Source organism: Malaya genurostris, chromosome 2 (assembly GCF_030247185.1).
Source record: "Malaya genurostris strain Urasoe2022 chromosome 2, Malgen_1.1, whole genome shotgun sequence".
Classification (NCBI taxonomy): Eukaryota; Metazoa; Arthropoda; class Insecta; order Diptera; family Culicidae; genus Malaya; species Malaya genurostris.
This window is the reverse complement of record NC_080571.1, coordinates 329,877,910-329,903,303: the sequence shown is the minus strand read 5'-3', so window position 1 is coordinate 329,903,303 and position 25,394 is coordinate 329,877,910. Positions and strand designations below refer to the sequence as shown.

Sequence of the window (25,394 nt, the reverse complement as noted above, 5' to 3'; positions counted from 1 at the left end):
GTACGATCAAGAAATAAATACGACTCGGAATAATCGGCAAAGACCTACGCGACGAAATAAGGACTACGATTGGAAGCTGGGCACATGGAACTGCAAATCGCTTGGCTTCCTAGGATACGACCGAATGCTGCATGATGAGCTTCAAATCCGCGGCTTCGATGTCGTAGCACTGCAGGAACTTTGTTGGACGGGACAGAAGGTGTGGAAAAGTGGGCATCGAGCGGCTACCTTCTACCAGAGCTGTGGCACAACCAACGTTCTAGGAACGGGATTTGTAGTGTTGGGCAATATGCGCCAGCGCGTGATTGGGTGGCAGCCAATCAGTGATAGAATGTGCGTATTGAAGATCAAGGGCCGGGTATTGAACGGTCTATCTGGCTTTTCCGTTTAATATTCAATGATTTCAATTTTGAAAGTGGATTTCGATAGAGTTAAGTAACGCGTTCCGGATGAAAACGTTTCGAATTTTCTGTATGAAGTATATATTGAAACATAGCATGATAAAATTTCCAAGCAGTCCCGGTAGTCTGCTGCCCAGAATAATAAACATTACATGATCATATTTCTCCGATTTTTTTAACAAACTACTTATACCTATTGCCGAGGATTATGGATCAGCTTAATTGGTCCTGGTCAACAACGGAGTAGCAGCACACGGACGGTTTTTTAAGCTAATTCAGGGGTCTCGGTTACTACCAACCGTTTTGTAACTTAACATAAAACCATTTATATTTCCATCCGTTCCGTCTTTGACTCATTTGTACGTATCAGTTCTTGTTGAACTGCTAGTGCACCTTGCAGTCCAACATAAACCGCTAAGTTTTTTCTTATGCACTGATGAGTTTAAGACAAACATTAAAATTGGACTAACCTTAGTACAAAAATTTAGTAATAACCAAACCCATGAAAACTTAGGGTAGACACATTGAAGTTTAGGATATTCGTCGTTAACATCAGTTTAACAAAAAAAAAAACTTGATAATTGATTCGAGTATGCGATTTTTATTTGCATGAGTTCAGAAGATACAGGTCGAAAGAATCAAACGATTTCTTTTATCGCTAAGCCCACTATCCATTGTAAGAAGATACCAATAAATAATGTCATCCATTGTTAAGGCTTGGTTTACGGTTTCGTTTCACTGTAATAAAGGGTGATTTTTTAAGAGCTTGAGAACTTTTTTAAACAATAAAACGCATAAAATTTGCAAAATCTCATCGGTTCTTTATTTTAAACGTTAGATTGGTACATGACATTTACTTTTTGAAGATAATTTCATTTAAATGTTGACCGCGGCTGCGTCTTAGGTGGTCCATTCGGAAAGTCCAATTTTGGGCAACTTTTTCGAGCATTTCGGCCGGAATAGCCCGAATTTCTTCGGAAATGTTGTCTTCCAAAGCTGGAATAGTTACTGGCTTATTTCTGTAGACTTTAGACTTGACGTAGCCCCACAAAAAATAGTCTAAAGGCGTCAAATCGCATGATCTTGGTGGCCAACTTACCGGTCCATTTCTTGAGATGAATTGTTCTCCGAAGTTTTCCCTCAAAATGGCCATAGAATCGCGAGCTGTGTGGCATGTAGCGCCATCTTGTTGAAACCACATGTCTACCAAGTTCAGTTCTTCCATTTTTGGCAACAAAAAGTTTGTTAGCATCTAACGATAGCGATCGCCATTCACTGTAACGTTGCGTCCAACAGCATCTTTGAAAAAATACGGTCCAATGATTCCACCAGCGTACAAACCACACCAAACAGTGCATTTTTCGGGATGCATGGGCAGTTCTTGAACGGCTTCTGGTTGCTCTTCACTCCAAATGCGGCAATTTTGCTTATTTACGTAGCCATTCAACCAGAAATGAGCCTCATCGCTGAACAAAATTTGTCGATAAAAAAGCGGATTTTCCGAATGGACCACCTAAGACGCAGCCGCGGTCAACATTTAAATGAAATTATCTTCAAAAAGTAAATGTCATGTACCAATCTAACGTTTAAAATAAAGAACCGATGAGATTTTGCAAATTTTATGCGTTTTATTGTTTAAAAAAGTTCTCAAGCTCTTAAAAAATCACCCTTTATAAATAACTAATAATATTGGAGTGTGGTGAATCGGCACACAGCACCAGAAAAGCGCGAAATAATTGAGTACGTTTAATTTATTTTGGGCTGAAATTTAGTAGATTATTGAATTGTATATTTTTATTTAACCCCGACTTTAACCTTCAAGGTCGTTCACCGGGAATTTACTTTCAAAGAAAAAAAAAACTCGTGCACGCAAACATTGGGTGAGGAGTACTGAAAATTAAATAGCTGTCTAGTGCCGTGTCTTCAACAATTTTTGAGACTTTTAGTGACTCTGATTAACCAGCAGTCGGCTCTCGAGAATTTACTTCGATATTAAATGCAATCAACATGGACCCGAGCCAATCAATTAGGATTCAATAAACTACCTTAAAATGCTTACATCATAAGATTCGCTGGCGTTATAACGAATTTTCAGAAATATCTCTCCGATAATCGAATTAGAATTTGCATAGAGATGAAGCTAGGCAAACCGGTTGGGGTTGATAACCGTCCACATTAAAAAGATACCAACTATTAAATTTCAACCTAAAACAACTAAAATATGTATGTCACGAAACATCTCTTAGAAAAATAAGACAATAATTCTTTTTTATAAGGACGGCCCCAAGCTAGCATTTTCTCTCCATCCAACAGTGAGTGACAGCATTTTACGCAGCAGGACTTTCTTTTTTGCCTTTCTTATCCTTTTTAGCCTGTGCGGCGGCCGCTTCCACCTCGATCGGTGCTGGTTTCACAAAGGGAATTTCCTCGCGATACTTTTCTGGCATATACTTCCGCAGTGGTTCCGGAACCTGTAGACCAAAATAAGAAAATTGATCATTTATATCGTTTCTTCTTTCAGTGCAAGTAAACAAAATGTTATTACCCGGACACCGGTTTCGGTTTGATGCGTTTCCAGTATAGCGCAAATCACTCGAGTCGTGGCACACATAGTCGCATTGAGCATATGAACAAAGTCGACCGTCGCATTCATTTTCTTGGTTTGGCCAAAGCGAACGAGTAGCCTTCTTGCTTGATAGTCTAAACAGTTGCTGCAGGAAACCAGCTCCCTAAACGCTCCGGAACCAGCAAACCAAGCCTCCAAGTCAAGCTTTTTCGAGGCGGCATGATTCAGTGCTCCAGACACAATATTCACGATGCGATACGGTATTTCAAGTGACTGACAGAACTGCTCAGCATTGGCGATCATTTCGTTCATCATCTCCCAGGATTTGTTATCATGTGGAGACGTCAACACAAACTGTTCCACCTTTTCAAACTGATGCACTCGGAAGATACCCCGAGTATCACGTCCATGGGAACCGACCTCTTGCCGGAAGCACGTTGACAATCCGGCATATTTTATTGGTAACGAGGCTTCAGGGATCCATTCATCCCGATGGTAGGCAGCGATTGGTTGCTCCGATGTTGCGATCAAATACTTTTCATCAGTATTGCCTTCTTCCGTCTTTTCGCTGCCCTTCCCGACGACCTTGTATAATTCTTCATCGAATTGTGAAAGCTGGGCCACTTCTTGCATTACTTCTTTACGCATGAAAAACGGAGTGTAAAGCGGAGTATAATCCTTTTCATACAAGCTATGCAAAGCGTGTTGTATTAAAGCTTGTTCCAGAAACACTGCCGGTCCAGTCAAAAAGTATCCTCTTCCGCCAGAAACCACAGCACCTTTTTCACCATTCATCCCATCGATCATTACAATCAAATCAACATGGGAATATTTCAACCGTTTTTCACAATCGCCGTATGTTCTTTCGACCTTATTTTCGTCCTCATCATTGCTGACGGGAACGCTATCATGCAGATGGTTACCCACCTCTCGAAGTGCAGTATTTCTTTTCGTTTCAGCTTCATTTAGCTTCTTTTCGTTCTCTACTATAGCCTCATCAATCAATCCTCGAACCTTTTTGATCTGATTGACCGTAAGCTTCTTCAAATCTTCGCTTTTCAATGATAACAAATCGTTTCCGATAGTTTCCGGTACGGGTTCGTCTTCCGCTCCTTGTGGTTCCTTTTTCTTCATTTTTTCGCCAATTTCTTTACTGCACAGATTTTTCAACTTGTTGAAATTGTCTGCATTGAAACGACACTTGCGCCATTCTCCGTCCTGTTCGATCACAGTGTCTACCAAGGCGACATCCTTGAAGCGACGCTCCTGATTCGATCGGACCTTAGCCGGATCATGACCTTTATCGCTGCGAAATAGATCTAAATCGAGAACCATTTTTCCGTTAGGCACCACTCCGTTAAACCACACGACAAAAGAATGATGAAATTTGTCTACGATTCCAACAAATAATTCTCTCAGATTGCGTATCAATTCAAACGTGGCCGGGCACAGTAATGAATGAAAGTAATTTGACGTTTCTGAACATGTTTCAGTGACAGTTCGTAAGATGAATAACAAAGTTGCCAGATTCCTTCACAAGATATCCGTAATTTGAATTTGTGCCAAGGGGCGATTAACTTTAGAAATCACGTTTCATTTGTAACTAATTCGGACGCAAAGAAAATTAACTATCCCATCAAGCACAGTCATTTCGTCTGGAATTTGACGAGTTAACTGGGAGAGTAAGTCGATGACTCAGAAGCATCTTGTCACTATGCTTTCGATTACGAAGCGCGTTTCACTTCACTATTTTGGATGTTTACATTCAGCACATAATGATTTCTTGCCACAACTGACTTTAATTCTTAATGGGATGAGGTAATAACAAACTAAATAAATTCTAGACAATGGTTCGAAGTAGTTTTTACTTTCTTATTGTAAGAATCACTGGATATAAGGTAAAATTGCTCAATATCGTCATAAATCAAGTAAACATAGATTTCCCAGTGTAATAGTAATGTAGTTGAGCAACCCGTGACAGCAAAAGCACCGTCTGGTGGAGAATGGGTGCGTAAATGCTCCTAAAATGCATGCATAAAGTTGCCTGCGCATTTAATACAACCACAGTAGCTAATGGAAAAAAGTACACCCGTTTCTCACTAGAGGTGCTGTTAGCACAGACTAACAGACAGGACACTCAAATTAGATTCTTCAATCATTTTAACGGTCATTTCGAATATTCCTTTATTTGGGACAGTACTCACATGTGTCATGATGGCGTCACGTTACCCTATCACAAACATCCTATCTGTCATCTAGATTGTGTTTATTTTTTTCATTTACCAACAGAGTTGCCATTCATACAGAATTACCTATAATGTATTGATTTGTATACGTCCATGCGAATTTCATACAGGATACAGATTTAATACATATTGTCAAAACTCTATACACAATTGTGCCTATTTCTCACCCTCCAACGCAAGACAAAATCGAACCCGTTTTGTTACAATATTTACTTGCTTCTTGTCTGCCGCCACTTAATTTCTGGTGAAAACTACCAACACAATAAAAAATAGTCTAGATGAGCAACGTTGAGTCAAATAAATGGTTACCTTCCAACATTGCGAAATATTTTATCAAGGTAACCCAATAATTTATTGTGACGATTCATTTTCAAATGTTTTGATGAAATCAGGCATCCCTGCAAGCAGCTGATCGGTGTTGACAAACGAGGGGAAACCAACTAGTAAAAAAACTTTTACATAACACAAGGGGTGTACAGATAGTAAATAGTTCGCGCAGTACAATATAGGTGGAGCTAGTGCATCACGAAAAATTATTTTTTATAAGAATTTACTCATACTGTCATGTCTGTTAGTCTGTGCTGTTAGTGTCACCGTACAGTGAGAAATCTATGTTTATTTGATTTATGATATCGTTCATACTGTAACTTGACATTTTTCCAAACATAACCAATAGCGGCCCTTACACGAGTCAATAAAAATGACATTAGTAAAAAAATATCATTTTAATGAACGTGTAGTGGTGCACTAATGACGAAATTTCTAACAAATTTGAATTACATCATTTAAATGACATCATTTAAAATGACATTTTTAATGCTCGTGTAAGGGCCGCTAATCGTTGTCATTACGACGCATCTAGTGATCAGACCAGTGTTGCCAGGTAATTTTTCAAAAAATCTGTATTCGGCGCAAAAATCTATCTGTACCATATCGGTATCAGAATCTCGTAACAAAGTACCAGGAAAATGTCACCAAAGCTCATTTTGGCGAACAAAAAGCAAAAAAAGGTCCCACAGCCATCTTTACTCATGTCTATCCAAGCTAAAACCGAAAATCGGTATTTATCTGTACGATCCGTGAATCGGTATTTGGGAGTACATATCTGTATTGCGGTATAGAGGTCAAATATCTGTATAAATACCGAGAAATCGGTATACCTGACAACTTTGGATCAGACGCTTGTTGTTTTGCTTCAAAAGACTGAAACTGACACTGAACCGAGCTCATCGAGGGGTCCTATTCAAATAATACATAAAAAATCGAAGACTACTCTTTCTTGAGTTTATCTTTGATTATATCATATATGATTTCTGAATCATTTCAAAGTTTTTCTTCCGATTTTCGGCTTGTTCTCTGATTAAAAATTTTATGATAAACCACAAAAATTTTGACACATTTTCGCTTCAAGTACGATTCAGACGGTCCGTCATTTGCCGTCACAGTCAACCTCACCGGTCACCGTCAAAATTAGTTGCATGCATTCTCATGAAGACATTCACACACAACGTCATCGTCACGTGTGAACGATCCAGCAGAGAAAGCAAATACAAATCATTTGTATTTTAGGAAAGTGTTAAACTAATTTTGACAGATGATGACAGATAGAGATCTTTGCGAATCTTGAGCCGAAAGTCCCGAAAATTAGAATTCCAATAAAAAGCCTTATGGAATTCATACAAAATTTTTTGGAACATTGTGCGAAATTTCTATCACAATCACAGCTTCTCTCATATACTGTGGAATTCATAAGTTGTTCATATGAAAACTATAATAGCGTCAGATGAGATGTATATTGCAGAGTCATGAACGTTATAATAGAGGTATATTTTTCATATTGATCTTTTGACCATTTCAATTTTTTTTATTTTGGTGGTTGTTTTATGCATCATAATATTTACCTTATGATTCTCATTACTCATTTTGCCTGAGTATACTGGATTTCGTTGGAAATGGGTCGAATACACTCTTAAATCGGTATTTTATTTTAACCGTGTATGAATGTGACCACCATTAGAGTGACTATAATCAGAGTGGCGACAGCTGTTCGTTTGGAATGACAACTACCAGTTCCAAACGAGTAAACGACCTGTCAATTCAATGTAAAGCTAATGGAATGTTTTGAATTGTTGCCAACATTACGGATGAGATGTCGTCACTCTGGTTATAGGCACTCTAACCACCATGTTAATTCATGCACTGAGTGAAGCGTGTTGTATCGGAATGATTGGAGCTTAAAGCAACTTTCCTGTTGTTTTGCTTGTTTCAATTTCAACAATCTTTTTTATCTTAGAATTAATTCGTATACTAAATTTCCATTTGTGATTCCGGTGAAATAATACATGTGCAAGCAAAATGGATAGATATTGTCGAGTTTGCGCAAGATGTGATGAGTTCAGAAGATTTAGCATTACAACAGTTTCTCAGATAAGTGATGTTGGAATAGACGACATGCTTATTTATTGCACACAGCTAGAGGTTTGTTTACTACAAAAATTATGTGAAGTGGAATCTATTTTTTGAATTCGATGGAAAGATTGAATCCAATTGATACAATAGTTGGCTGTAAATTAGAAACATTTTCAGGTTTCGTCGGGAGATGGCCTACCGCAACAAATATGTGACGATTGTTTATCGGCGTTAAACTCAGCATTTAAATTCAGAAAGATGTGTTTTCATTCCGATACGATGTTCCGAGAGATGGGAGACACTTATCTCGAGCCGGAACAACCATTATTGGGTATTCCTCAGCAGGTCACACCGAATAATCAGCTGCTACACTTACTGCCAGTACCGGATAGTAACTTCGCCGATGTTGGTATTAAACAAGAGTATGTAGAACAAAACGAATTCTTCGATTCTATGGTGAGTACTTCAGAGCTAAGCGAGTTTCCCGTCCATTATCAGTCGATAGATAAAGAAACAAAGGCTATATTATCGAAAGCCGTAAGGTCCAAGGCTTCTACCGTTTATGTTTGTTTAGACTGTAAATACTCCTCCACAATTCGGTACAATTTCACGCGTCATCAAAAAACGAGAAACCACATCGAGTTTACCGTACTTTCCACGAAAAATCCCGTTGAACCCTCAAACCAAAAAGGAAAGAACAGGAAAAGAAAACAGAGAGCCGATAAAAATGTAAACAAGTACACTTGTGAGATTTGTGGCTATCAAAACACAAATTATTTCAATTTCAAACGACATCAGTCATCGGGGAAGCATCTAAGGAATAGATTTAGGATTCCTAAGAATCAGGAGGAAATCTTGCAGAATTTCAAGTGCGATTTTTGTGACTATTCCAGTACTAACAAAAGCAGCATGTTGAGTCACAACGATAAATGCAAAGATTCGGTAAGCATTTCACAACTGTAAGTCTTCGATGAAAACTAGACATATGATCATTGTTACAGATTTATTTGGATGAAACTGTCGATCCGGCTGTGCTGTTCGATTTTACCTCAAAACGAGTTATAGATGATTGTAAGGAAATAGAACTGTTGCAAGGTGGAAATGGAGAGGTAACCTAATTCTCTATAACAATGCAATATTCGATACAACAAGATTCACTGTTATTTTTTTTTTGTATATTTTAGATCATGTTTCAAGCAAAATATATTCTAGAAAATATAAACACGAATAATACAACACATCGACCGCCAGTAAAGTTGATAACATCCATCACAGAATATGACTATTGTTATAAAATAACAATGAGAGGGTTTCGGTGCTGTGCATGCAGTATGTTTTTCGAAAATGGACCTGCTCTTAACAAACATCGAAAAGTAGCACATCCGTATGGTAGAATATCCGATGAGGCCGTCAACCTGTGTGATAAATGTAACACTCCCTACTATCGCCAGGATAGCTTTCTCCATCACAAGCTGTTGAAAAAATCAAAATCGCTATTATTTTGCACCATATGTGAAATAACGATGGTCGGTAGCACTGCTTGGATCAATCATTGCAACTCAGAGCACAACAGAAAGATAATTCACGATTCCTACGAGAAAGTGATAGTAGCTGGAACAATCCGGTGCTGTAGCTGTGATTGTTTATTCTCAAGTCTAGAACAACTGGAAACGCACCAAACAGAAATACACTTTCCTGTATGGCAAAACAGTGTTGATAATTTAGAGCACGAATGTGATAAATGCTTCAAACAATTCTCAACTTTAGAACAACTAAAACGGCACATAACGTTGAGAACATCTAGAACGGTTTATCGTTGTTTGAACAAGGGATGTCTTATGGAGTTCCAGCTGGAAAAAGAGATTGTTGCTCATGTTGCTGTCTGTTCAATAACGGAAAATGTAGCGGAAGTTAAGATAAAGCAAGAACCAGTAACAGAATTGATATGTTGCTTTAAAGACTGCTACGAGATTCTAACCAGTGTGAGAGACTTACAGAACCATGTGGAGCGCGCTCACATTCCAATAACAAAACGGACAGAAGCAGCAAAATACGTTTGTCAGTTTTGCAATTTTGAATCTGATACAACTGAAACAAGTGACGGCCACAAATTTGTTGTTCAAGGACGACATCGCTCCAAGAAGCGTTTAAAATGTTCTATATGTGCAGTCATCTTCCGTAACGAGCATCGCCTGTTTTTGCACGAAGAAATCCATAAACAAGCGGAAACTAACAAATGCGCGTTCTGCGAACGGATATGTTCGAATGCAGTTTCGTTGAAAATGCACGCAATAACTAATCATACGAAATATAAGCTTATCTGTACTATATGTGGGAAATATTTCCGGAACAAGCATGGGCTCCGGAAGCACGTTTCCGTGCACGACAACTTTTGTAGGTTCCGGTGTTTCCATTGTAACTTCAAAACGAAATCGAAAAACGTGCTCAAGTTGCATGTGTTTATGCATCTCAGAAAGAAAAACCGAAAAACAGCACGAAGTATACGTATTAAGTCAAAAAAATAGTAAAGAATCGAATTGTTTACATTTAATAAACAAATTGTGTAATTAATAAAATTATATGTATGTGGTCATCATGTATCATCTTATGTATGTGAAATATACTGAAAGAGATTTTATTTAAGCAGTAAGCTTAACATGGAATATGACAAAGAAGTGTTGAAACATTACTTAATGATATCAAATTCCAATCCAATGTTGTTAATGTCGGTTAACTTATTGTTTTGATGTGCACGTGATGAGGTTGCTTCTTGGAAAAAATTTCCGCAAGGAGCGCTTACGGATTGATTATTACTGTGCTATGTGTGCAAGGGACGATACGCTAAGAAACACATTTGTGCACAGAAATTCGTACGTTTCCCACGGTTTGCGGCACTCAGAGTAAATGTTTGTCCTATTTCGTCCATAAGTTTTAGTCGTAGTGCGACAACTAGTGTAAAACTGCACAGGGCGAATAGGACGTATGTAGTTTCTGTAACGACGCGATGGAACCATACAACAGGCTGGAAACAATTCCTACGCCTTGCTACAAGGATGGCAATGTACAGCGCATCAGAAGATTCCTTCGAGTGTTGTTCCCTTATGTATGCAGTGAAGGCATTTTCCTAGAGTGATAAAACAGTGCGTAAGTTTCATTTCTACACTGCGGATGCATTCGGTGGGCTCTACATAAAAAGGAAAGCGCACTTCTTCTCAGTGTCCATTAGACAAACTTTAAGTGTGTGCTTGTGTTGAAAGAAGCTGGTGCGAGAGAACCACATTCACATTCGTGCACTCGCCTAAATACATCCAAGTGATCACTGGCGCGTGATGGTGAGCTGTGAACTTCAATTAAAAGATAGTAAAGACCACTTGTGCAGTTGTTTATTCGTTTTCATTAGTTTGTTTCGAAATGCGTGAACTTTCAGCAGAACAACGTCGAAAAATTGTATACAAATGGTGCACAGAACGCGGACTGTCACTGAGACAGATAGCAAAAATGGAAGGAGTTATTTAAAAAGCCGTGCGAAATGCAATCAGGAAGTTCGATGAGGATAACACCTTTGAAGATAAACCGAAAACGGGTTGAAAAAAAGGTCCTGCTAACCCTCAGTTGGATGAACGTATACTGAAGGCGTTCGAGCAAAATAAGGAGGTTTCAGTTTGGGATGTGGCCAAATAGTGGGCACTTCGAAGTCAAATGTTAAACCAGTCCGAGACATCGATTGAAGTCAAAAAAATTGGTAAGAAAGCGATGGTCTGGAAAGCAATTTGTAGCTGCGGTAAGATTTGGAAACCCTTCATCATCACTGATTCAATGAACAGCGAAATATACATCAAGGAATGTTTACAAAAACGACTTCTACCCATGATTCGAAGCCACAAGGATCCTGTTGTCTTCTGGCTAGATCTTGCTTCTTGCCACTACTCGAAATCAATGGTAGAATGGTATACTACCAAAAATGTCACTTTCGTCCCAAAAGACATGAATCCACCAAATTGTTCACAACTTCGACCAATTGAGGAATTTTGGGCATAAACGAAGCCGCCAAAACCATTCAACAGTTCGAAAAAGATTGGAAAAAAGTGTCAAAACTTGTCACGAAGAAGTCTGTACGGAATTTAATGTGGAACGTTCGCAAGAAGGTGCGCCAGCTAGTCTACAATGGCTAAGTAGCAAATGTTGAGAATAATATTTTGTTGTTGTAGTCTAATATTATCAGCATATCGAACAAAATTTGAATATCTAACACTTGTAAAATATTTACAGCGAAATCAAAGTGCGTCCATACTTTCTGGCACAGTCTTTAGACTTCTTCTACGCAAACCATACACCAGAGTGCTCACCGGCGTGTACACCTCTGTGAAAGTATCTGCATCCACCTCAGAAAATTTGATAGCTCTGCTCTAGCACTTCGGTGCGATTTAGTGCTAGAGGTAAAAGAAAATAAAACGCGCACTCATGATGCGTGCACACAACAGTGGTGCATATACACACTTAACATTTAATTTTGATCTCGGTGAAAAAAAAATGCTGAATACAAACGGCAAAGCGATATTTTACTGAAATTTCGGCTAAGATAGCTTTTTCCAAAATTCTCGGTTTATTATTTCCGATTTCTCGGTAATTCAAAATGTTGTACTGATGTTCGGGTTTGTAAATTACTGTGTTTACCAGCAGTTTGTTGTTTTACGTTTTACCGAAATCAGCAAATTAATGATATCAACTTACCGAAATCTCGGTAAACAACTTTTAGACAACCGAAATTCGGTGATTCATCAAAGTAACCATTTTTTTAGTCAATACTGAGTGATGTGATTGAGTGCATGTGTTCATATGTGGAATTAGTTGCAAATAAAAATTGAATCCTTCGGTATTCGGTATGATATATCTTTTTAAATATTCAATGTTTAATTGAGCCATTACTTTCATTGTAACCGGAATCTGATTTTCTGCGAAAAATCGAATTGTGTTCTCTACTGTAAATAACATGGAAGTGCATCCATTCTACGGCGTATATGTTTGGCAATATTTTTTTCATGGGACATATTTTTTTCTTATTTTACATTTCCTAGCCTATTAGTTCAACATAATGTTGAAATAAATAAACCAATGATAACAAGTTTAAACTAGAATGTTTATTTAATATTTAAAATTTTATTTTAATTAATTGCTTTAAATCTCGGCCTTAGCTCACATGCTTGGACACCGATAGTTTCGGTAATTTGTTTTCAAAAGCGACGAAGATTTCGGTAATTTATTGTTTTCTCGAAATAAAAAATCTCGGTAAAAGCTAAATACCCTCTTAGAACGTTCAACGGTGGTCCTTCGTCTTCGGACTATTCACACATTTCAGTTCCGTGACGGTTCAGTGAAAAAGCCTTCAGTGCGCCGTCAGTGTTCTTTTTTTATCGGAACCCTTCCGTTCCGTTTCCGTGCTGTTTCCGTTCCGGCACAGCCAATGCAATGACATACCGACTTCAGTGAAAATTAAAAATATCGGTGACGACGAATTTAGGTTTGCCGGACGAACGCAACACTGACGGCGAGCTGCACTGAAACGGCACGGTGCCGGATAGGTGTAAATGCGCGCATAGGAAACGAATGAAATAATATCAGTATCCGTGCACGGTGTAGTGCCGGCAGAGATGGCATTTCACCAGAGTTATACACGCTAGAGTCAGATTTTTGCCACACCGAGGATGAAAAAACGAAGCACCGCACAAAGAGGAAAGCGCACTTCTTCTCAGTGTCGAATAGACAGCATTTGAGTGTGTGCTTGTGGTTAAAGCAGCTGGCGCGAGTGAAACACATTCTCTTCGCATGAATCGCTCACACGCGCTCTCGTCTAAATACACCCAAGTGACCACTGGCGCGTGATTGTGAGCGAACACTTCTGTGAACTTCAATTAATAGAGAGTAGATCCGGCCTTGCTATGAAAAATTTGCAAGGAAAACCGAAAATTTTACGATAAATTGTTTTATTTTGCTGATTTTGCGTGTCCACGCTTCATCTACGAAAACCATACAGCAGAGTGCTCACCGGCGTGTACACCTCTGTGAAAGTATCTGCATCCTCCTCAGAGAATTTATTAGCTAATGCTCTAGCACTTTGGTGCGATTCAGTGGAAGAGGTAAAAGGAAATAAACAAACGCACTCATGATGCGTGCACACTTACACAACAGTGGTGTATAAATGTGAAAGAGAAGAGCTCTCGTTGAAGTTGTCAGTGCGAGGGGAGAAATTTTGCTTGCTCTTCGTCACACAGAGGAGATAGACATCTCTGAGTGCCGGCACTGAACCGGACCGGATATGTGTGAATAGTCCTATATCCGGTTCGGTAAATTAATCTGTAATGAATTTAGAATAATAAACCTGTGATGAATTTAGAGAAACACATCAAAAACATGTGTTGATTTTTAGCAGTGCATCTGTTTTTTTGCAGTGCATATATATTGTCAAAAAATCTGGACATGATCGTGAATTTCGGTCATATTTAAGTGAATATTTACATGACATTGGAATTGGATACGGATCCCCTGTGTTGTTGTGAGTACTATGATCGAGGCTATGAGCGGAACCATATTTTAGCTTGCTGCTGTAACTGCGTGGACGTCGACGAATCTTTCGACAGGTTGGTAACCGAACCGTGCTGACCTTTCAGTTCCGTTGTTTCCAAAAATATGCTGTCGTCGATGGCAACGAGTAGAAGGATATAGCAGTAATCGTGCCTGATTTTATTTTGAATTTGGAATATTTCCGGCATTAATGATTGAAAAGTACTGCAAAACAAAACCGTATTTCGGATGAGCAATTATGTGCCCTCATTCTTTAAAATGTAATCATTAAAGCTCGTTACAGTTAGCGATTGAAACATTCTAGATTCTCCAGTTCTTAGCTACAAGAGTAAACATTTTCGTTTTTTTTTGTGTCACTCTGTCTTTGTCATTCCTTATTGTTATTCATAGTTTCAGGGGTGCTCATTTTCAAGAAGCAAAATGGAACGGTGTCAAAGGAAGAAAGTAACAGTCATTCAACATTAAAATCTTATGTTTTTTTTTAAAATTTCTTAACAATTTCGTTTTAATTTCCAATGAAATACTATAATCTGCAATTTTAAATCGTTCCTGCATTAGCTGCACGACTATAATTGAATAATTATCTGCATGTTTTTATTGGATTCAAAGTTCCATGGAAAATTGAACACCCCTCAATTTGCCGCATAGACAGAGTTGGCCGCATTTGTTATTGATTTTTTCCCTGTGAGTCGTCGACTGTCGTGACGACTAGTTGTGTTTTTCTTTAGATTTGTTTCTGGTCGACCGATCCCGGTGGAAAAGCAGCGTGACATGCTGCTGACTTTCCAGGACCGCCTCCGCATTCCCTGGCGAGGCGGTGCCAAGCAGATCACGGTGGACAATGTCCTACCGGTCGTTCTGCTGGTCAGTCTGCAGCTTTTGTCTGCTTTGGATTTCTACTGCAGTCTGGTTATTTTCATGATCATCCCGATGTTACTGGCCTATTTGAAGCGATTTCTAGGACGTGTGCTACCGAAGTAAGTTAACGTAACATAAACGTTACATACTCCATTATGCGATGTCACTATCTTTCAGGACAAAATTTTTCTGCCTGTGGTTCTTCTGGAGCGGTGTTTATCTGGTGATTTTGTTCGAGTCAACTGTGCCGCTGTTGGAATTACTTCCGGAGGAAAATGTTGCCTTCGTACTGCTGATGTCTCTGTCATTCTTTTGCTTCTACAAAACCAATCAACGCGCGGCTTTGAATCACATCAATCAGCCACAGTTCGATTTATTGACTAAGGGCGATTCGCAGACGGCTATTCTGATATCTGATAGGGAAGATTCCGACGAAAACGATGGACGGCTGGCATGTCAAACCTGTCGCAAGTATGTTCCACCTCGAAGCTACCACTGCAAGATCTGTGCAACGTGTGTCATCAAACACGACCATCACAGTGTATGGGTGAACTGCTGTGTTGGACGTGCAAATCACAGATTTTTCCTGGCCGGTTGCATATGCTCGCTGTTGGCACTTTGGCTGTTTGCAAATCTTTCGCTGACCTCAGTTTGCCACCCGACGCCGATTTTCACCCTGCTCGGAGTTACGGTAATGCTGCCGGATGATTGCACAGACATTTTCTTTCAGTATGAGTAAGTAGTTTTCACCATCGGAAGCATGGATGTGATAATTTGAAAATTATTTGACATATTATTTATCAATTTGAGTTCAGAGACGTGATGCATGCCAAACTTTGTTTAATTCTATTGTTTGGTAATTTAAGCGTTAATGTTATTTTATAGGTGTTTGAGAGACGATATTCTAGATAAGCAATATTATTGTATTCCGATTGCATCGATTCGAACGGATTATTTTTTCCTAATTGCGTGCTTGAATCAAATGTATTACAATCGAATGTAAATTAGATTGAAATTTGCTTAATAATCTTTTTGACAGTAGATGAGTAGATTTTTTTTGGAAACCGTTTTCATTAGCACAAAGTTAAAGTAGTTTTATTGTTGTGATAGGGCTATCGAGTTCACGAATCTCTACGGAACACGGCAAGTAACGAATAACGCTAAAATCACTCACATTCATATAGGTGTATAATCAAAGTAAAAGCAAAGGTTGAATTTTAATCGATTAGCATGAATTTAATAATCGATTACTTGACTAATCGAACTAATCTGTCTTATTGTTCTTTTTTCAAGCATTGGGCTCGCTAGAACCTTGGTGCTGATGTCCAAAGATAGGGGAATCGCCCTTTTTCCAAAGTTTATATCTTTAAAATTTATATTTTATAACGCTGATTTCTACAAATTAATAATAGCACAAAAAGTGGAAAACAAAGATGAAATGACAGAAATCATTTCATGTTATAAAACAAAAAAGATCAGCATATTTATTTTACTGTTCGGTTTTAAAATTGAGCTTTTTTGAATGTAATAACTTATCATGGTAATCACATTTTTCTATGTGGTCGAGAATGTTCAGCAGCTTGAAACTTCATATGGGCTATTGATAATAGAACTGAAACCAAAATTTAGCCGTCTTCGAACAGTTAGTTATTTATTCGAAGAATTCTGCGCTATCAAATTTTAAACGCGGCTGGGGTTGCCAGTTTTAATGTGGAACACATTTTTGTTTTCTATATAGGGGTGCAAATTAGAAACTTGAGAAAAATACACGAAAAAATGTGGTCAGGTTTTGATCAATTAAAGCTCAGTCAATTTTGTATCAATTCTTAATATTATGTCACCATTTGATTGGAAATATTTTTACGTATTGATTTGAATGTTCATAGCCATGTATTTTTAATTGTATATTATTGAAATGTTTATTAATAGCTAGCAGTGTCCTATTTGTCTGCAGAAAAAATCTTCGGCATATTGGATTTCCCTGCCATAGTCGACGGTTTTGAAGGAGTAAGCAATATATCAAAGGGAAAGCATCGCTCTGATTGTTCAATCGATGCAAAAGCGAAGCTGTTGGAAGCACGCAAATCTATAAATAGAAGCGAAATTATAGCTAACGTTTCAGCCCTACGCGTAGCATGCTAGAGCCCAGTAAATCCGAACATCGGACGCATCGTGCACGAAAGCTTTTGATTGCGTTTCAAGTGTATCGGTAGAACAAAAGAGTGAAGATATACCTAAGCAGAGAGCTGATGTGTGATACTCAGGGGATGGGATATATCGGGGCTGGATTTCCAACCCCGAACATAGGACCAGAGTTTTTCTGGCCCTAAGAGGCGAATGACCTCAATGTTAAAGCCTCTATTATCGAAACAAAGAATGTTTAACACTCTTTCACATCCTATCGGTGAGACGTTGGCTCGAAAATGCCTTGTTTGATATTCCTTCGCTCTGTTTCTCTAGCGATACATAATGTAAACATAAAGCTTTTTTAGATCGACGCGGTTGATGCAAATGGTGCAGAATTGTCCGATGACGGGCCGATCGAAGCGCTACGAATAGAAGTGCGAATTGAAGTGCTCAATCGGTCCGATAATCGGGCCGATGATCGGACCGATGCGGGTCGACAAAATCCACCGGGAGGTAGGTTGTTGCTAGACAGCAAGACAAAAAGTGTCATAAAACGATTTGAAGCTTTAATTGGTATGCTCTGATCTTGTGTCATGCAAGCTCGGATGAAATTCCATGTTATGTCGTTTCGCTTGAGAAACTGACAACTACCCCAGGGTAAATGTTGAGTGAGTAAGATTAATTTATAATTTATATAAAATGAACTCGATTGATAATGAGAAAAAGTTTATCGCTTTAACTTGGTATAGAAACGCTATAAAAATAACTGCTTGCATACAAAACTTGAACACAAGCTTGGCGAAGAGAAGCTTAAATATCGATATCCGTTCGCAAGCATGTACAAACATATAATTGCATACATTTGGGCTATTGATGTAATTTCGTCGGCTACAAAACAAATACAAATCAAGACAAATAGAGTCAATATTCTGGGTTCGCGTGTCCGGTGTTGGTTCCTAATTAAGATCAATCTAAGCAGACTCTCGTGAATTTGCGAATTCAAAAGTATGACGATTGATTGAACTATTTGATTGTAGATCATTAGAAATTTTGGTTGCCTTGTTCCACATCAATGGCTCGAACAACCACATGGGGCTGATCCTTCTAGTTTTTTTATGATTTCCAAATTCAAATTTTGAAACTGACAAACACTCCTGAAAATGCCCTAACGTACCTCAAGATAGTCATTTTAAGTTTTCGAAATGTTCTAATGTCAAATTTACAACTGGCTGCCACAGCGAGATTTTCGCTTGTAGTCCAGTGAAAAAAAAGTTCAACAAAAACAGACTGACAATATAGCCTAAGTTGCTGTGCCATCAATCGGCGTCATTTCAAGTGATGAGATGCCAACCAGAAGTAAGAAGAAGAAGCTGTTATGCGAATATTCAAAGTTATGCGTTTCTGGGACTTTTTAAAGGTATACTGAAAATAATTTGCATGCTAGCATCATGTGCAAAGTATTTGATCTATCACTACTTGTAGAACACATGAAATTCATGAAAATAAACACTTAACTCATAAAATGAGTATAAAAACTGTTGATATTAAGTGGAAATCATGCATCATTCCCACTAGAAAATAAAGTGTGCAACAAAAGTGAAAAATAATCTAATCTCGCATCTTAGTGAATTTGCACATGAAATCTTGAAACAAATCGCCGAGATCGGAAAATGTCTGTGTGTGTGCGGGCCATTGATCAAGTTCGAAGATCAAATGGCTGTGACTTCTGGTTCGGAGATATAATGGTATAAGTGAAGTAACCGACAAAACGCGTTGTTTTTTACCGCGCAAGTTTCTCGGAGATGGCTGAACCAATTTCAACAAGCTTAGGCTCGCTTGAAAGCTACTATTGAGCCATTGATCAAGTTCGCAAATCAAATGACTGCGACTTGTGGTTTCGGAGATATAATGGTATAAGTGACGTAACCGACAAAACACGTTGATTTTTACCGCTCTTATATACATATATAAGGGTGCCAATATTTAGGGGTCACCTCAAATTTCGTAAAGCCATTGTGCTCAAAAGTTTAAGCACTTCGAAAACAGTCCTCATGCAAAATTTGAGCTAAATCGGACATGGGTATGCTGCCCAGCGGTTAAAGTTTAAGAATTTTCGATCTTGAATAAGCACAAACATTTTTTTTTTAAATCGATTTTCTGGGACTTTTTGAAATTCAACTTTGAAAGTCCCAGAAAGTCGATTTTCCAGTTCTTCGCCAAAATAGCTTCCGTATTGCTCCCTAATTATATTCACAATTTCATCCGCCGAACCAATAACTTTAGGAAAAACTCGTTCGCCATAACTTTAACTGAAATCGGGTGTAGGCGTATGCGAATATTTTAAATTGGAATTATCTCAAACGTATTGTGCTAAACGAGAGATCTCAGAATATTTCTCTCGAGTGTTCTGCCCATACTCGCATATCAGTCCCATATCGATTTTCGCCAATTTTGAGTTCGCTTGAGGAATGAAATCTATTCTCAATATACTCTCCGAAATTGCAATCAAAGTTGAGGGTTTTTTTAATGGAATGTGAAAAAATATCAACTCATGTCTGTCCCATATGCAAAGTACCCGCATATCAGTCCCATTCAGTGCAAATCGGTGTATTACCGATATTCCATGTAATAATACCATGATTTGGAATTGAGTGGTACAATTAATCAAAAAACAGTACGGGTGTGTAATGTCAGAGACATAACTGGATGTCGTGAATACGAATAAAACTGACACGATTTCTTTACACTTTCGAATTCGAATTGATAGTTGATCGATTGTGTGAATTGCGAAACTTTCCCCCTTTTCACTATTAAAATTTTAAACGATTTTTGACGTCGATTATCTCATTTCGGAAAGAAACTATCAAGATGCTGTACAGGATTCATTTTTGCCTTATAGAAGGACCAAATTGTGGAATTCTCTACGATATTTAGCACAGTTCGAAACATTTATCTCGAACGATTTTCGCACAGCGAAAAGTGCACGAAGCAAATCAAATTATTTTGAATTTTCACTAAACTGATGATTTTTACCTTCGATTTGCAAAGAAGTAATCTTAATAGTTCTTAAGATAACATTTAGAGCCATTAGAACGGCTGATTTTGTATAATGTTGTCCACTTGTCGTTTTTCGGTTTCTTACTCTCCAATGCAAACGACCGGCAGCTCTGTTGTATGATGCAATCGCTCTTGTTTGAGTTGAAACTAACTTTGCGTACAAACCACAACACATCCGCTCGCAGTGCCAAATGATGCGAAACTGGTTTAATGCGTCTTCTCGCCTTGACGACCGGAAGGCAAATGAGAACTACGACCTGAGCGTTTGAGGTTTTTTAACCACGCAGAAGGTGCGCTCTCCGATGCCGCTGTTTGAATACGTCTTCTCGCCCGACGTCTGCTTCCATCTAACGCACAAGAAGAAATGATCGATTTTCGACCACGGTTCCCCTTTTATAACGTTCAGTTGAAGATATGTACCTGACTACCCCATAATCGTCGCCCTTGCGCGAAGAAGCCAAGCAAAAGTAAAGATTTTTCCGCGTTGTTTTCAAAGTTTTAGAAAACTTCATTTTTGAGTTGTTTGTGATTTTCTCACACTGTTCAAAATATTATCCTAAATTCCTGATCATATTGCTGTCGTTAGTCGAGATATTCACGATTAAGTTCTGCCCATTCTTCCATGTGGCTAATTTTGAAAAGGCACCCCATAGTAAAGTAAGTCGTATTCACGCTATCTAAATTGTTGCAATGGAAAATAAAATTTTGATCGTCTGTTTCTCGACATGCCGATTTTCCGTATGGGACAGATATGCAAGTATGGGCAGTGTTGGTGGCATTTAAACCTACAAAGTTATTGTTTTAGCTGTCTTCCGTGGAAGAGTCCCCACCATACCATTCAATTGCATCAATAGTTGACATAGTATCACAAACTTATTTATATCGAACGATCAAAAGTTTCACACGAATGGAAAAACCAAACTTGAAGTTTTGCCACCTGCGAGAGAAGCATGTTAAGATGGGACCGGTATGCGAGTATCTGTTCGTTCGTTAACAAAAGTACTTACATATGGGTCCCATCTTGTTGCGTAACAGATTTTATATAAACGAATAACAAAAAAAATGCACTATTTCATTCCAGATGAAAAATTTTTAATGTAATCGATGTGGAACTGATATGCAAGTCTGGGCAGTTAAGTTGAAAAAGTACGGGTGTGTAATGTCAGAGACATAACTGGATGTCGTGAATACGAATAAAACTGACATGATTTCTTTACACTTTCGAATTCGAATTGATAGTTGATCGATTGTGTGAATTGCGAAACTTTCCCCCTTTTCACTACAACACTCAACGATTTTTGACGTCGATTATCTTATTTCGGATCATTGAAAGAAACTATCAAGATGCTACAGGATTCATTTCTGCCTTTTAGATGGACCAAATTGTGGAATTCTCTACTACTGAAACTATCTTTGCGTAAAAACCGACACATCCGCTCGCAGTGCCAAATGATGCGAAACTGGTTTAATGAGTCTTCTCGCCTTGACAACCGGAAGGCAAATGAGAACTACGACCTGAGCGTTTGAGGTTTTCAACCACGCATAAGGTGCGCTCTCCGATGCCGCTGTTTGAATGCGTCTTCTGGCCCCGACGTCTTCGACCATGGTTCATCTTTTATAACGTCAAAATCGTCGTTCTTGCGCGAAAAACCCAAGCGAGAGTAAAATATTTTCCGCGTTGTTTTAAAATTTTCAGAAAGCTTAATTTTTGAGTTGTTTGTAGTTATCTCACACTGTTCAAAATATTATCCTAAATTCCTGATCATATTTTTGATGAAATAGTGAAAGAATTATGTTGCTGCCATTGGGCAGCTTTACACGTGACAATATTATTGTCAATACAAGGAGTATTGACAATACTTTTGATCGTGTAATGGAAACTTCATTGGATTGACGAAAATATTGTCAAAAAAATCAAAACTGCTCATCAATCCAACAATACTTTCTCTCCAGAGAGAAACTGTTAAATATGTGCAATAATTTCTTCTCTCTATATTTTAATATTCATTTGTAATATTTGAAGCTCCTAATGCTTGACTTTCTCGAAAAATGCGGACTCGAGTTACCAAGTCAATTGGATTGACGGTATTGACAATACTTTGGATTGACAATAATATTGTCTCGTGTAAGGGCCGCTATTAATACAAGTCGAGATATTCACGATTAAGTTCTGCCCATTCTTCCATATGGCTAATTTTGAAAAGGCGCCCCATAGTAAAGTAAGTCGTATTCACGACAAAAAATGTTTGAAGTGGACTTTTTGGGGTTTAGAAAATTAAGTATTTCTAAGACGTTTGGCATAAAAAAATCGATTTCGAAACTTAGAAACAAAGTCGATTTTTTCCAAAACAATTTTTTTCGAGTTAACAGAAGATCTCGACGTTTCGTAAATCATCGTGAGGAATAGGAAGATATCAAGAAAACAAACATAAACATTTGCCGTTGCGGGACCGTCCGTCGAATCTCGTCTAGTTACAATTACTGAACACAATGTTTGAAATGCTTGTGAATTTAGACTAGATACCCGAAAATACCGCATATTAAATCTGCAATAAAATTTTGAACCAAGTAAAATGATGATGAGAAATAAAGTGGAATAAGCACGGATAAATGTTATTCCTAAGATTCGCAGTTCGATAGCTTTGCTGTCATACTTTTAAGCCATTTTGAGCAATGTTTCTTGGACTCTAACCGAAACTTAAATGACAATATAGCTTAAGTTTCTTCGGCCTCAAAAGAGGAAACGTCACCCATAGAAAGATCAGCGGAATTAAAGGGTGATTTTTTAAGAGCTTGAGAACTTTTTTAAACAATAAAACGCATAAAATTTGCAAAATCTCATCGGTTCTTTATTTTAAACGTTAGATTGGTACATGACATTTACTTTTTGAAGATAATTTCATTTAAATGTTGACCGCGGCTGCGTATAAGGTGGTCCATTCGGAAAGTCCAATTTTGGGCAACTTTTTCGAGCATTTCGGCCGGAATAGCCCGAATTTCTTCGGAAATGTTGTCTTCCAAAGCTGGAATAGTTACTGGCTTATTTCTGTAGACTTTAGACTTGACGTAGCCCCACAAAAAATAGTCTAAAGGCGTCAAATCGCATGATCTTGGTGGCCAACTTACCGGTCCATTTCTTGAGATGAATTGTTCTCCGAAGTTTTCCCTCAAAATGGCCATAGAATCGCGAGCTGTGTGGCATGTAGCGCCATCTTGTTGAAACCACATGTCAACCAAGTTCAGTTCTTCCATTTTTGGCAACAAAAAGTTTGTTAGCATCGAACGATAGCGATCGCCATTCACTGTAACGTTGCGTCCAACAGCATCTTTGAAAAAATACGGTCCAATGATTCCACCAGCGTACAAACCACACCAAACAGTGCAGTTTTCGGGATGCATGGGCAGTTCTTGAACGGCTTCTGGTTGCTCTTCACTCCAAATGCGGCAATTTTGCTTATTTACGTAGCCATTCAACCAGAAATGAGCCTCATCGCTGAACAAAATTTGTCGATAAAAAAGCGGATTTTCCGAATGGACCACCTAAGACGCAGCCGCGGTCAACATTTAAATGAAATTATCTTCAAAAAGTAAATGTCATGTACCAATCTAACGTTTAAAATAAAGAACCGATGATATTTTGCAAATTTTATGCGTTTTATTGTTTAAAAAAGTTCTCAAGCTCTTAAAAAATCACCCTTTATATAAATTCCAGCAATAATGGATTCAAAATTTGGGATTTGATGGAAATTTTCTGGATCATCTGATAATTTCCCCAAGATTACAAGACTCAACAAGAATGTTGAAAAACTTGACAGAATAAGGAAATTTTAAACTTATCAGCTGTTGAAGTGGCTGAGACTAACTAGTTTTACTAACTTAGTTGTTGAACTGATGCAGTGTAATTCAATTGATTTTTTCATACTTTTCAGCATAGCTCTTTGCTTCACTGGTGCCATCTATGCCCTGTTAATGTCTCTATTTATTCTGATGTCGTTATTAAAACAGGTAAGCCTTTTTTTATTCGGATATCAACTCGAACAATGATGTACGATACGTTTCTCCTTCGCCTTTCTAACAAACAGACCTGTCTTATATCCCGTGGTCTCACTGGCAGCGAATGGCAGCGAGGCGAGCATATCAACCGGCGAAACTGTCTCGTCAATTGGAAAATGTTCTGCATGGGACAATAAATCCACTACTTGCTACTTATTATTAACGATATCATCCTTATGGTTAAGACCATACTATATTATCAGATACACACATGTACGTATTTTAACCCGTTTTAAGAAAATAACTTCATAATACAAAAAACTGTTTACTAGCGAAGAAAAGAATTCTCACCTTCAAAACGAACATCTTTTGAAGGTCAATGATAGGAAAATAATAACGTATGAGTTTCCTGTTTCATGTTTTCCGCATAGCGATGGATATTTATAAGTATAAGAAACACAAAGTAATTTATCTGTAAGGTTATGTCGATAATATATAAGTATAGTTAGGTCGTAAGTAGTCATTATTAAAATAACTTCTTTGCTCTTTAAACTAAACAAACAAAACATACATATATTTACTCGCTAATAATATATCATGAATTCACCAAAAATCCAATGATAGACAACACTCCTGGTTTTAGAAAGAGGAGAAATTTAAGTCAAATAATGTAAGTCGTACGGCGACAAGTAGACTGATAAAGATTAGCGAATAAACGGCGCCATAGTTTTCTTATAGTTTAACACTCGTATCTGTCTCATAAATTATCTAATCAGGCCTAACCTATTCACTATTTAAAATATATTCAAAATATTACGTAGCACAAAATATCTTAATTACATTGGTGCTCATTTAGAAGTGAACATAGTTGTTCGTTTCGATTCGTCGCATTATTATATATTCACTCTAATTACGTCCAAATTCGTTTATCTTTCAAGTGCTCATAACATTAGTATCTTATTCATATGCCTCACTGAATTGAAAATATTGAAATAATTGACCAATCCATTGATTGAGTCGAAATAACCTGAAACCTTCTGATGAAGAATTTCAATAAAGTTTTAACAAAAAACAGCAAACATACCACACCAGAAGGTTGCAGTGTTGTAGGAAATGGAATCAATGGTAGGATTAAAATAATTTAAATGCTCACTAGCA

At 38.0% G+C, this 25,394-nt stretch overlaps 3 protein-coding genes across 4 annotated transcripts; 2 read left to right on the top strand and 1 right to left on the bottom strand.

Annotated features, from left to right (window-relative positions):
• Positions 1-982: 982 nt before the first annotated feature.
• Positions 983-4,418, bottom strand: LOC131431506 (serine--tRNA ligase, cytoplasmic). Its single transcript, XM_058597266.1, has 2 exons — positions 2,947-4,418; positions 983-2,872 (listed from the first exon to the last, which is right to left on the bottom strand). The coding sequence occupies exons 1-2, from the start codon at positions 4,300-4,302 to the stop codon at positions 2,729-2,731; spliced, it is 1,500 nt and encodes a 499-aa protein (XP_058453249.1). The 5' UTR covers positions 4,303-4,418; the 3' UTR covers positions 983-2,728.
• A 2,969-nt stretch (positions 4,419-7,387) lies between these two features.
• LOC131431504 (zinc finger protein 62-like) lies at positions 7,388-10,262 on the top strand. Its single transcript, XM_058597264.1, has 4 exons — positions 7,388-7,691; positions 7,800-8,564; positions 8,624-8,731; positions 8,807-10,262. Exons 1-4 carry the CDS (start codon positions 7,569-7,571, stop codon positions 10,145-10,147), a joined length of 2,337 nt encoding a protein of 778 aa, XP_058453247.1. The 5' UTR covers positions 7,388-7,568; the 3' UTR covers positions 10,148-10,262.
• A 3,801-nt stretch (positions 10,263-14,063) lies between these two features.
• On the top strand, positions 14,064-25,391 carry LOC131431503 (palmitoyltransferase ZDHHC23-B). Of its 2 annotated transcripts, none has more exons than XM_058597261.1 (5): positions 14,064-14,257; positions 14,930-15,178; positions 15,237-15,794; positions 24,173-24,248; positions 24,326-25,391. In XM_058597261.1, the coding sequence occupies exons 1-5, from the start codon at positions 14,136-14,138 to the stop codon at positions 24,431-24,433; spliced, it is 1,113 nt and encodes a 370-aa protein (XP_058453244.1). In that variant the 5' UTR covers positions 14,064-14,135; the 3' UTR covers positions 24,434-25,391. The 2 variants fall into 2 exon arrangements, with proteins under 2 accessions (XP_058453244.1, XP_058453245.1); XM_058597262.1 differs by having other exon boundaries at positions 14,065-14,172.
• The last annotated feature ends 3 nt before the right edge of the window (positions 25,392-25,394 follow it).

Excerpts from the sequence above, each read along its gene's own strand:
- LOC131431506 (XM_058597266.1), bottom strand. The coding sequence starts at position 4,302 with ATGGTTCTCGATTTAGATCTATTTCGCAGCGATAAAGGTCATGATCCG. Across the intron at positions 2,873-2,946 it reads AAACCGAAACCGGTGTCCGG|GTTCCGGAACCACTGCGGAA; the intron begins GTAATAACATTT and ends TTTGGTCTACAG.
- LOC131431504 (XM_058597264.1), top strand. The coding sequence starts at position 7,569 with ATGGATAGATATTGTCGAGTTTGCGCAAGATGTGATGAGTTCAGAAGA. Across the intron at positions 7,692-7,799 it reads TTTATTGCACACAGCTAGAG|GTTTCGTCGGGAGATGGCCT; the intron begins GTTTGTTTACTA and ends AAACATTTTCAG. Across the intron at positions 8,732-8,806 it reads TGCAAGGTGGAAATGGAGAG|ATCATGTTTCAAGCAAAATA; the intron begins GTAACCTAATTC and ends TGTATATTTTAG.
- LOC131431503 (XM_058597261.1), top strand. The coding sequence starts at position 14,136 with ATGACATTGGAATTGGATACGGATCCCCTGTGTTGTTGTGAGTACTAT. Across the intron at positions 14,258-14,929 it reads GTCGACGAATCTTTCGACAG|ATTTGTTTCTGGTCGACCGA; the intron begins GTTGGTAACCGA and ends GTTTTTCTTTAG. Across the intron at positions 15,795-24,172 it reads GACATTTTCTTTCAGTATGA|CATAGCTCTTTGCTTCACTG; the intron begins GTAAGTAGTTTT and ends CATACTTTTCAG.